This window comes from Pygocentrus nattereri, chromosome 20, assembly GCF_015220715.1.
Source record: "Pygocentrus nattereri isolate fPygNat1 chromosome 20, fPygNat1.pri, whole genome shotgun sequence".
Lineage (NCBI taxonomy): Eukaryota > Metazoa > Chordata > Actinopteri > Characiformes > Serrasalmidae > Pygocentrus > Pygocentrus nattereri.
In genome coordinates, this window is record NC_051230.1 from 17,965,932 (window position 1) to 17,978,686 (window position 12,755).

The window sequence follows — 12,755 nt, forward strand, 5'->3', positions numbered from 1 at the left end:
ATAAGGTGTCACCACCTGATGCACAGAATAAATTTAATCTAGAATCAGATTTCAACCAAGAGTTAGCTAAATCAACAACTTCAAGGCTGTAGTCAAAAAAAGAGAAATAACTATACTAAGAAAATACGTCAAACTTTAAATAACTTTTATAATACATAATTACTGCTTCTAGTTCAGCTAGAACTGATAGCCACCCTTCGTTCTTGATTTTTCTAAATTATTTATTTATTTATTTTACCAGTATACACTGAACGATATGGCTTATAAAAAGGCTGGAGAAAGTGTTGCTACAGGAGGAATGCCAGATGGAATCAATGAAGCAAAACAAAAGCAAAAGCTTGCAAGATTCAGGACGTCTTTTCCCAGGCTGCTGGTCTGTGAACACCAATAAATTGAATATTTATTTCTCATTAGGGTTTAGATAATATTGTGCAAGGTCTGTAAAGTGCTTTCTGTCTATAATTTCAGCAACACAAAATAGTAAGAAAGTATTATTATATTATCTTCCAGCATAAGAATAAAAATGTTAAGAAAAATATCATCTTACCAGGCTGTTTAGCTTCAATTACATACACAGTGCAAAAATGCCTTTTCCTTTTGTCTTAATTAGATACACACATCCACGTAGCATATCCATATTATTTTAAAAGTGCATTCGCTAAAATTCTTGTACTCAAAAATAGAAATTCAACAGTAGATCCAAAGTCTTTCTCTAACACACATTGCTTCATTGACTGTTCTGCTGCTTGGTATGGACTTGTATCATATAAATCCTGTTAGAATGTCCGGTTGCCGTTTCCCTTGAAGAATTTGTCAATGGTGTGACTTGTGCTAATGGCTTTGGATTTCTTTGAAGGAGGATTTGGTGATGATCCTCTCCTATAGATAAACAGGAACATAAAAGCATAACTCTTAGTACTAGTTTTGCATGCATCACAAAACAAATAGTCCATCATGGATTTTTAATTTATTTACGTTACAATTTTTAGAATAGAAATACTTAATGATTCTTGGACCATTTCATATAGAGAAAGAGAGAGACAAACACTCACCGGCCACTTTATTAGGCACACCTGTTCAATTGCTTGTTAACACAAATAGCTAATCAGCCAATCACATGGCCGCAACTCAATGCATTTAGGCATGTAGAGGTGGTCAAGACAACTTGCTGAAGTGCAGACCGAGCCTCAGAATGAGGAAGACAGGTGATTTAAGTGACTTTGAATGTGGCATGTTTGTTGGTGCCAGACGGGCTGGTCTGAGTATTTCAGAAACTGTTGATCTACTGGGTTTTTCCATGCACAACCATCTCCAGGGTTTACAGAGAACGGTCCGAAAAAGAGAAAATATCCAGTGAGCGACAATGTTTCCAACATCTTGTTAAAGGATGCCATGAAGAATAAAGGCAGTTCTGAAGGCAAAATGGGGTTCAACCTTTTACTAGCAAGATGTACCTAATAAAGTGGCCGGTGAGTGTATTTAAATGTGTTGACTCAAGATTTACAGGTAATTTTACTGTGTAAAAGTGTCATAATGACATTTACATCCTCTTTCTCTCTCTCAACATGGCAAAGAATTTGAGGTGTTGCCCTGGCCTCTAAATCAAGCACCAGAGTGCAAACAACAGCAAATCCAATCTGCAGTGGCTCGCCCTCCTGCAACTCACAGGATCTGAAAGATCTGTTCAAAGGTCTTGTAGATTCTATGCTTTGGTGGGTCAAAGCCATTTTGGCAGCAAGAAAACCAACAGCATATTAGACTGGTGGTTATAATGTCTTGGCTCAATTAATTTAAACTAAAGTTAAATTGATAAACGTCAGACATTCTCTGCATTATCTGCTACAGTTAATGTTAAATCTTAAAGGGCATGCTAATGGTCATTTTTACTCAAAGACAGCATAAATCTTTTTATCGCTCCACACAGCTTAAGAGTATTTCAAACACAGTTTCTTTATGAATTAAAAGTGGTGTAAAGAACATTTTATGCATTTTGGTATAAACCATTATTTGGACTTAAAATGAATTTCTGTTGAGGTCTGAACAGTCAAAATTGCCCACAGTTGCAGAAACCTATATTCAGAGTTTGCACATGACTTCATTAAAAGAATCTGACCTTTTGCTTTTCCCTCTTGTATTAGAAGCTCTCTCATGATCTGCAAAATGCAAAATGCACAAAAACATCTAGTTATAGCAAAAAAGTCGACAACAGCAATCTAAATGAGCTTGGCAGCATTTTTCAACCAAATTTATCTGTTTTATCTGCATGGTAGCACTGATTACTGTGGGGAATAATTTCAACATGTTCTCCTGTATTCAGAACAGAACTGAAAACCTACTGAAAAGAGAAATCACTGCAATGGTTTAACATTTGAAATACATGACTACGCAATGCAAATTTAAAACTAAAACAGTTAAAATCTTGTCAAAGTACAGGGAAAGATGCCCAAATTACTGTCTGTTGTAGTCAAAAAAGTGCAAATACTCCTATATAAGAAAAAAAGAAAAGAAAAAAAATTATATTATATACATACATATATATATACACATACTTTTTCAAAAACACTGACCTTTGGCTTTCCCCAGCAATACTGTAACTGACTGACCACATGGGGGACCGGCTTCTCTGAACTCCAGCAACATTTCCTGGTTAAGGCACATGTCCACATGGCGGTTGAAGAGAGTGAGGTCATCTGTATCCTGAGCTTGGTTGCATACTGGACATGTCAAAGTGGAGATTTTCACATTCGCATCCTTCATTATAACTGCATCATGACTAAAAGTCTGTTTTAAGGCTTTAGATCCAGAATCAGTCACTGATATGGCTTCATCATGCACAAGTGAACGTCTTTTGTTCATGTTTGTAAAGCGTTTAAAAAACGGTGTCATAAAATCAGAATCTGCACCATCTTCAAACACTGGTTTGGTTGCTACTGCATTTGAGGTGCAATGCCATTCATCTGCTATTGTTAACATGCTTCTATTTAAACTATCCAATGACATACTGGTTCCAGAACTTGAAGCTATAGCTTTAGCATAAGACACTGGCTGATCTTTTTCCACATGATCCCACTTGTCCAATTGTTTCTCTTCTTCACACACATCCTGACCTACATCCATGAATCTGCTCCCATCGTCCACTGCACTGCCCTTAAGGCACTCGTCTATGTGTTGGTTGAACACTCTGAGGTCTGTAGTTTTCATTTCATTGAAGCACACAGGACAGGTGAAGCACTGTGGCATATCTGAAGACTGTGCTCTCACTAATGTCTGCATGTTTAAGCATTCAGTTATGTGTGATGCTGTATTTGTAGCAGACAAGCTTGTGTCAGTTTTAACTACCGTTTTGTCAATTTCTGCACATGTTCTTGATGAGCATGCATGGGATACTGTTGAGTCGGTGGCTGTAAATGGTCTATTTGAAGACAAAGAGGTTTCTTGCTCAGACTCCTGTTGCAACCTTCTTGAAAGGGCCCTTTGGAAAAAGGTCTGCTGCTGGGGTCTCTTAGTACCCTCAGATTCGTTCCCCAACTTAATGACAAGCCTGGGTATTTCTCCTACAATTGAGGGACTTCTGGTCTCAGATTGTTGCTTCAGAGAACTGACACTAGAGTCAGACACGCTGCCCTCTTCAGGTCTGAACAAAACTCTGGGTGGTTGTGTTGAACTGCTGGAATCTGATGCTATCTTCAGAAAACCCACTATGCTCTTCTGCTGGGGCCGTTTGGTATCAGTACTGATGAAACTTGAGACCCGAACACCTATCAAAAAACAAGACCAAATGTATCAAAGACAAAACATTTTACAATTTAACAAATATATAATCAACTGAAACATCATCTAGTGGTAGTAGTGATGATAGGCAACTGTACTTCGCACAAACTTAAAGCCATGTAGCCGAATGCCAAAGGTAGCCTTTTTAGACAACATGGTCTGTATTTACAAACTACCCCTCCCCCCCATTTATTCCTTTAAGACACTTTATTAGTTCAAATGAGTGATGTAAATATTCCCCAGCATTTAAACCTGCTTAAATACTGCCACCTTGACTTACTGTAAAGACAATTCTATAACTTGTATGTAGGGGACATAGAAGAAGCATTACAACTGCCTAAAATCCTCACAATACCACACTTCTAGACTTCAGGTTAATAATGAAGTGGCAGTTAGACCTTCAAAAGAGTTTTATCACAGTGACTAATAGAGTTATCAGGATTGTCTACTGATGCAGAAAAATGCCTTCAATTGTGCTAATAACCATCTCATTGAAGTTAATTACTAGAGTTATTACTGAGCCTAATGACAGGAAAAAATAGAATCCTGCCTGTAAAGGACTCAGGCAAATTACTTTGGTAAATCTGATGGAATTACATGAAGTGTGAAGAGCTTTTAATGGGCATACAAAGAAGAATTACAGGTCTTGGTGAGTAAATAAAAGCAGGTAATCACAAAACCATGACTTCCACTCTAAGGTCCTGATGCACAGGAGAGATTTTATCCATCCTAAGTTGGTTCATCACCACAGAAATAATCAAAAAGATGTCAGTGAAAAAGATGCATACCCATTAGTCTCAGCCTCAGCGGCTGAGGGCTGACATTATCAATCTCAGCCTTCAGAAGGTCCTTGGCAGCAGCAAAAATCTCCTCTTCAGTGCAGATAGCACACTGCAATGTGAACGCTTTGGTCTTCACCTCAAAGTTCACATTCTTCAATTTCAAGGTAATGGTTTTGCCCTATATGTGAAATTGCATAATGAAAATGTGTTAATTCTATTTCTGTGTAGTGACACAGACACTGTGTCACACTGACAGTTAAGCTAAAATATCACATTACAGCCATTGTAGCCTCTGGCAAATAGCTTCACAGGCAAGACATAAAAATTAGTAACAAGACAGAAAAGGGAAAAAAAGCTCTCTACCAAGCTCAATACACCCCTTACGTTTCTGCATTCAAAAGCTGTACCTTAAGGCCTTCTTTCTGCAGGTCCTTGGCCAAGTCGTGACAGAGCTCCCGGCACAGAGAATACTGCTCCTCTGAGTCACTCATCTCCCCAAATGTCCTGACAGGAAAGATGATCGTGGGTCATTCTGTGTCAAATCACCCATAAAAGATCTTGGAGTCAATGCATTTCCATTTTGTCTTCAGATCTCAAACATGGGACATGAAGACAGATGGTCAATTCATGACCATTTAATGCAGCTGATCCAGGATTATTTACAAGTGCTGTTAACATCCTCTTTTCAAGCGCTCTGGCATGTAATGCCTCTTTCAGGCAGTGTTAAAAGATAAGGAAATTGAGGAACTGAACAAGAACTGCTGACAAAAATATAAAATAAGTGGAGAGTACAAAGTGAGATTCACAACTGAGCATAGATTGTGAAGGAAGAAATTACCTTTCTGTGCTCATGCTTTTTCTCTCAGCATCTCTGCAAGTAAAAACAGAGGCTGAAAGTTACGATATAAAGTTTGGGCAGCTGGTAGCTTACATAAAGTTACACGCTTAAGTGAAAAATTTAAAGCCATACATGTGCACGCAGATTTTGCATCTGTAAAAATAAACTTAAAGTTTAAAACTCAACTTACAATTACAGATTTCTTCTTCTACTTTCTACTTCAGGGGTGCCCAATCTGATCCCCAAAGGGCCAGTCTGGCTGCAGGTTTTCATTCCAACAAAGCAGGAGATCACTTGATCAAACATTTGAAGCCTTAAAAGAAGTGATTAAACTAGTGGAATCAGGTGCGCTTCAGCTTGTTTGGAGTGAAAACATGCAGCCACACCTGCCCTTTGCGGATCAGATTGGACACCCCTGTTCTATTTAAATGTTTGCCTGAAAAGATTTTATGAAGCTCCTTTAAGGTAAAGGAGATCATGTAATTCCAACCTTTACTTAAACTGTTATGCAAGCGACCACAGATCCTCACAAGTGCTTTCCCTTAAGGATTTATTGACTGTTGTTGTATACGACTGGCAAACACAGTTCAGGCATATTCAAATCTTATAACTAGTTGGCCTGGATTTCATTATGACTTACACACACACACACACTACTCAAGCAAAGATTTGGCTATTAATTTTCAAAATCTATTCATACATTCGTACAAACTAATTCTAATGTAACGTACAACTGCTGAATATGAAAAATTATGAAAAAAAGAAAAAACAAAACCAATGTGGTCACATTTGAATGAAAAACATGGTAAAATAAAAACAACAAAATACATAATATTTATTAATATTAATTAAAATAAATAATGTGGCTTAGTTCAAACAGATCAAATAGGCTAGTGCTACACACCTCTCTATATGTGTAGATCCAAGCCCAAGTGAGATTTGGAGGAAATGGTGCCAGGATGTTTCAGAAAAGAGCAATGAGAGGATTGCCATCTGCTGTCCAAGTTGAGCACAACTGATAATGTCTAAAGCAGCCAGCATCTTTTCAGTCACTTTACCAATCCCAGACACCTGCAATACAAACTTCTTTAGCATTTCAGCAGCCACTATCTTGTAACTGTTAAACTTATGTGTCATTTTATTGTCTTATGATGTCATTTCAGTAATCAGTAGTGGTAGTTTGCATATAGCAATTGTCACAGCTTCTTAACAGTCTCATATTTTAGAGGATCAGGCAACAACGTGTGTCAAAATATATCAGATTTGAAACATTTGTGTTTACTTCAGGTGCAAACAGCTTTTTTCAAAAACAATATTCATTTTCTCATATAGACAACCAGATTAGATCTGGAGCTCCTAATGCGGTCAGGACACCGGCTACAGAACAACGTCACCACTTCGGAAATCTATTATTAGAGATCAAAATGGAGTAGACATGAACCTTCCGAACAGGCAGATCCTGGATGAAGTCCATCACAGCCTGTCTCTCATTAGGAATTCTGTACTGTCCGTTAGGCTTGTTCTTATCGCTGCATACCTTCGCAAGCATCATGTTTGGAGCAATACCTAAAGCAGAGCGAAACAAATGACAAAAAGACATCAATCATTAATCTTTTTATAAAGGATATAAATGCTGTTTAAGATTACAAATAAACTAAAAGCATATTTTTGGAGTCACCTGCACTTGCTGTCAGAGAGGTTTTTTGCTCAATACGGAAGCGCATTTCTCTCACAGCCTCTTCAGAATTCGTCCCAAACACCTCCACCTTTCCATCAACACCTGGGAATGTAGGCGAAGCACTTGGGCTGTCCTCAAACAGTACAGGGGAAAGAGTATCTGTCTCTGCTCCAACCTCTGTACTTGTTTTATCTATGTCTTTAACAGAAACAAGGGGGACACCATGTAACTCACAGCTCTGTTTAAATTTTATTTAAACAGCACTGTATTTACAAATTATTTAATGCTTTATGAGTATGTGCATGTTAAGTAGCTAAATCTGTTACAATTGATTTCCCTGTCTAGCTTGCCTAGCACTTTCTGAAGGACAAGGAACTGTATTTACTTAAAAGCATCATTTTAATATTATTTATTATCCCTTTAAAATCTCCTTAAAATGTGTGTGCCCACGTTTCAATCCCAGATTTGATTCTGATAATTACATTAAATACACATGAGCTTAGTAAGTTATTTTATTCAAAAGTAATGACTGGAAATTTCATATTTCAAACTGTCCATTAAAGGAGCTGTGCAAAGAGCTACAGTGATATCTAATCTTAACAGTACACAATACCTCCTTCAGTCTTCGTTCCACTGATGTGATATGTTCTCATAGACTCAGGCCAGTGTTGCCGCTGCTCCAGATGGTCAGTGATGTCCAGATAAGCTTCATCTAAACTCATCGGCAGAAACTGAGGATCATAATCTGCAAATATCTCTCGAACCTAAAACAAACACATATAAATATGTTAAAATTCACAATAAGTTGTCCATGACAGTAACTAGGTGTAGGGGCATTATTCTGAGCTCAGTAAGTTAAAGAATGGAGACATCTGACCATCACCTGCTCACTCACTGCTCTGTATTTGTCAAAGTTGAGTGGAACGATGACCAAGTTTGGGCAGAGTTTCTTTGCAATGAAGCCCGGCATAGCAGCACGAACACCATACCTCCTGGCATGGTAATTGGAAGTGGACTAAAAAAGTAAAACATGTTACACTGATACATATAATACATGTACTTAAAAATAGATGCAGGGCAAAAAAACTGAATGCCTGCAAAAATGAGAACCATGCCATTGTCAACATATACCAGTTCCTAAAACCTAGCCCAAGCTGTTTTTATGTATTAAATAGCCCATTGTTTATCACAATCAGTTAACAATCTGTCTACCACTGGCAGTTAGTACAATGATCAGTGAGCAAAGTTCATAAACTCGATTGTGAAAACACTGACTTAAAACAGCATAATGCGGTTTATAATGCACTAAAATGTTCATATGATCCTCATGATCACTCCGACAGCTTGCAATGGCATTTTAAAGCATACATTGAAGGAACACTTCAAAGGAAATGACCTGTCTTCTGCTAGTTCAATTTAAAAATCATTTTAAAAGTCGATAGGTTAAATGACAGAAATAATGGTTAACTGTAGCCCTAGTAGTAGTAACTTTGCACTTCACAGTAAGATTCCTGAATACATGTTGTGTGAATCATCATACCTTTAGGGTTACGCAAAGAGCTTGCAAGCAAACACGGCCACCAGTCACACATGCCAAAAGCTGGAAGATGTTTTACTACTGTTTGGTTCACAGTGGCATACCCAAGTATACTAGATACAAGTTTGTTACGATGACACTGTACACAAGTGGCTGAAATGACTCGATAAGGCAAAGGACAGCCAATGTAATTTTGCCCAAGTTCCAGTAACACGACCTATTCACCTAATATTTACTTAAGAGATGAGTAGTGAGAAATATCTTAAAAAGAAGCTGCATGAACAGAAGAAGAGACTTGTAGCCCAGGTACCCTGTTAGGGGCAAATTCAGTGCTTTGTAGTCATTAAGTTTAAACCTTAAAAGAAGTATATTTTGGTAATGTTATTATTTTAGTACTGTAACCTACTGGAGAAACAAAGGCTCAGAATCAAAATCATCACCTTTTACAGCACTGACAAAAATGCCAGATTAAACAGGGGCAGGCAGCTGGTCAGACCATCCGTGTTTATATATATCTGCACGACAGTATAGTTTCACAGGGAAAAAAGAAAAAAATCACTCAGGCCCCTTACAAACAAATAAATAAAGAATGCGTGTACTTGTAAGAACAGACTATCGTACAAACACTGTAGGGTCTGTATTGCTACAGTATAGTTCAAATCTGTGGGGAACAGTAGGGACGACCATGCTCCACGAAAATGACCTTACTCAGACAAGATCTAACTGACCAAGTATCCTTACCAGCATACTCATTGACCCCACAGCCATGGGTTTTTCCTTCAGTTCTGGACAGTCTCTCATCTCCACAGCAGCGTAAAATGCATCCATGTCCACATGCACCATCACTCGACCCAGCTCACGGCCCCTTTCCAGCTCCGCGGTCAGCTTCTCCACCTACAGAACAGAAATATGACATACTGTAATACATACCTACCCTTATTACATAAAGAAATAATAGAAAAGGACAAATTCGTCCATCCATCAGATGAACCCTAAACTTACTCAAGCTTTCTCAAATGCAGAATGCAATGAAAAAAAGTGAATTACCTCCCCTTGTGCTTTCTGTATCTGCTGTTCTGTGACCTTAGCTTTATATCGCAACATCTTCTCAATGCGCTGGTTCACCTGATGCTCCTTTTTCAGCTCATTTTCATAGAATCTGGAGCCCTGCAAAGCAGATAAAAGATTAGACTTCCACATTTATGAGGCTAGTGCAAAACACCAGCTAATTAACATATCACTGCACATATTTACTTCATTCACTTTATCTTGCAGAATGTCTAAATTTCCCTTTTAGTTTTGATGTCATTGAAAAATAAAGACATTTTATTTCTCATCGTTACGCAGAGACATGATTTGGTATCCCACAATAAATACTATTTTTGTATTTCTCATGATCTCCAGGGAGACAAAGTGTGAATTTCACATGTTAATAACAAACACAAACCAGACATTCTGCCAAAGAAAGTACACCATATGCTATTCTGGGTGTGCCCACATTCATCACTTGAGCCATTGGAAATGTTACTGAAGAAGTAAAGATGCAGCTAGTCAAGAGAGTCCCAACCCAGCCCTCATTTTCGCTCTATTCAAGTCCCTAACGCACCTGAGCCAGGTAATCAGCATGAACTGAAAATGTGAACTGGCTGTGGGTCTCTGAGGACTGATTTAGAAACCTCTGAGCAAAAACATTTTCTCTGGTAGGGTTTCCTTGTATTTCAAACTAACGCCCAGCCTTAATGGAGATTATGGGGATTACAAAAATGCCACTGTGGGTCGACTGCTTGTCTCAAAAGGCCTGGTGCTATCAGGTAACAAACCTTGGCATGAAAATAAAAAGCTCTGTAGCGGTGTCCTAACTACAGTCTTAAGTCACATCAAACACAAGAGCTGTGTTTTCCTTCTTGCTCCAACACATTTGATTCAGCTCAAGACGTTTATGATCATTAGCTATGACCAACACCTAATAACCAAACGCTGCAATACTGTACAGGAATTTCTACATTACTCCTGTGCAAATCCCAGAGGAAACTGAACAACTAACCTACATATTATAGTTCACTACAGAACACAATACACACTACAAATGACTAAGACAGTAATACCCAAAGATTATACTAGGGCTGGAATATGGATATTAAGTAGCACAAAGCGCTACAGACATTGGACTTCTTGTTTATCACTGCAGTTCTGTTTTAGACACACTGGGCACTGAACCAACAAATCACAATTAACTAAATCTTTAAGCAAACCTTGGATGTCTCGAGGATGATCTTGTTGATTTTGTCCCTGTCGAGGCCTTCCATACCAGCCTTGTTGTCGTTGAGGGCAATTCTGGAGAGCAGGACGCTCTGACCCTCGTTGCTATCAGCCACTCCATTGCCTGCATTGGGCTCCATCTTTTCAGCAGGAATTCAAGCTACAGGTGGAGGAAGTCACCTAAACTGAGGACGACATACAACAAGAATGTCTAAAGGCCAGAGAACACAGACCAGACAAACAACAACATAAACAAACTGCGCTTGGCTGTTGTGCTGTGCCGGTGTTGGTTGGGAGAGTAAAGAACGTTCTCTTCTTTTCATACGGCACAATTTCTTTAAAAAACAAACTCAATACGTTTTTTGATATTGGAATATATTTTCCACTGAACTGCCACACAGAAATTCAACTACGGGAGATATTATCTGATGCTTATTTTATAAAAACAGACTCTGGGTTTCAGCGTCTAGTTCCACTAACGTTAACTGCTCTCTTATCTTCTTGTCTTGTACAGTGTTTGACTATATTGTCAGGTAGGTTAACCGACTGCTTCTGTGTTGCCTTGCATTGGCAGCTGATTTCGGACCACAGGACCACTGTATGCTGGACATCTCAGGTTTTATGAACTGTTTTAAATAAATACGCAAAATGACTTTTTTTTTCCCAACCTGGTCTTTTAAGCATCACCTTATAATTTAATGGACTCCAGTAGGAAAAACAGACCTTTTATGACCGTAAATATATTTCAAGACATAAGAAACGTTTTCACAGGTACCTGCAGAAACAAACACATACGAACAACCCCCGGACATGCTGGGGAAATCCGGACGGTTCGGTCACCGGCGTGTCGGTCGGTTCTTTTCCCGGCCGTTCATCATAAACAGAACTGCTGAATGTTTGGTCCGTGTGCTCTGGCCTTCAGTCTAAAGACCACGAAATAAGGCGAAGCCCGCAGTATCGGAGGAAATGCTGTTGCCGATGATTTACAGTCGAGCCGAACCTGCTGGACTCGAGCCTCCCAACCCGCAGCCCTGGCCTCGCTAAGACAGCTAACTCGCTACCAGCGCGGTACCTGCTGTCAGACTCGGTGCTCGGCCTTTTACAGCACTGCTGTAATATTTAGCACTGAATACGCCGCTGAGCGGGACCGCGCGCGGTAAATACAGTGAGTCTGCCTCAGAGTCACGAACCGAGGCATGTTGACAGCTGCGCTCCAACCGCCGCCATTTTCAAACTTCTTCGCTGGTGGTGAAGAGGACAGGAGATGAGGACTCTTACTGCCTCCTACTGACACCTGCTGACACCTGCTGATTCCTACTGCTGACTCCTACTGCCTCCTGCTGACTCCTGCTGATTCCTATTGCCTCCTGCTGATTGCTGCTGCCTCCTGCTGACTCCTACTGTCTTCTGTCATCACTAATCCTGCATGTTTTCTGAAAGGCCAGCAGAATATATAGTTGTGTATATAAGAGTGTGTAAATGAATTGAATGCATGGTGTGAAGTGAGTTTAACCATTTTTAGCTTGCAGGATTCAAATCATTCACATCAATATTTTGCTTGCCAGCTTAGCATTTAGGTCAGTGTTATTTTTTCCATTAAATCTTAAGCACCAACTACTTTCTGGTGCCACGACAGTGCGACCCTAGCAGACCGTTCCATTTTGTATTATATAAAACAAACGAGAAGCCTTCATAGGACAGTCCTGTGGTGGACTAACCTTTTCTTAGCTGCAGCCTAGACACTGTGTGTCCTTGTTTTTAAGAACACTTGAGTGTCTTTGGGAATTCTTAAATGCTTCCTAATTCACTGGGGCGAGTAAAATGGCACATTTAAATTTCCAAGCATTTCCAAGCAAGGACACAGTTGCATATACAAAAAATAAAAATCTA

At 39.2% G+C, this 12,755-nt stretch overlaps 1 protein-coding gene across 2 annotated transcripts; it reads right to left on the bottom strand.

The window, feature by feature from the left end:
* Nucleotides 1-207: 207 nt before the first annotated feature.
* Nucleotides 208-12,084, bottom strand: polk (polymerase (DNA directed) kappa). Of its 2 annotated transcripts, none has more exons than XM_017695554.2 (15): nucleotides 11,641-12,084; nucleotides 10,859-11,050; nucleotides 9,654-9,773; nucleotides 9,348-9,500; nucleotides 7,965-8,084; nucleotides 7,683-7,833; nucleotides 7,070-7,267; nucleotides 6,833-6,957; nucleotides 6,296-6,462; nucleotides 5,392-5,424; nucleotides 4,961-5,057; nucleotides 4,560-4,731; nucleotides 2,568-3,758; nucleotides 2,114-2,153; nucleotides 208-879 (listed from the first exon to the last, which is right to left on the bottom strand). In XM_017695554.2, exons 2-15 carry the CDS (start codon nucleotides 11,003-11,005, stop codon nucleotides 777-779), a joined length of 2,817 nt encoding a protein of 938 aa, XP_017551043.1. In that variant the 5' UTR covers nucleotides 11,006-11,050; nucleotides 11,641-12,084; the 3' UTR covers nucleotides 208-776. The 2 variants fall into 2 exon arrangements, with proteins under 2 accessions (XP_017551043.1, XP_017551041.1); XM_017695552.2 differs by having other exon boundaries at nucleotides 7,953-8,084.
* Between the last annotated feature and the right edge of the window lie 671 nt (nucleotides 12,085-12,755).

What these genes read in the sequence shown, in the direction of transcription:
- polk (XM_017695552.2), bottom strand. Translation starts at nt 11,005, where the DNA reads ATGGAGCCCAATGCAGGCAATGGAGTGGCTGATAGCAACGAGGGTCAG. An exon ending in CTCTCTGACAGCAAGTGCAG is followed by an intron (nt 6,958 to 7,069) that starts GTGACTCCAAAA and finishes GCTCTGCTTTAG; the next exon opens with GTATTGCTCCAAACATGATG. An exon ending in AGGATCTGCCTGTTCGGAAG is followed by an intron (nt 6,463 to 6,832) that starts GTTCATGTCTAC and finishes TTTGTATTGCAG; the next exon opens with GTGTCTGGGATTGGTAAAGT.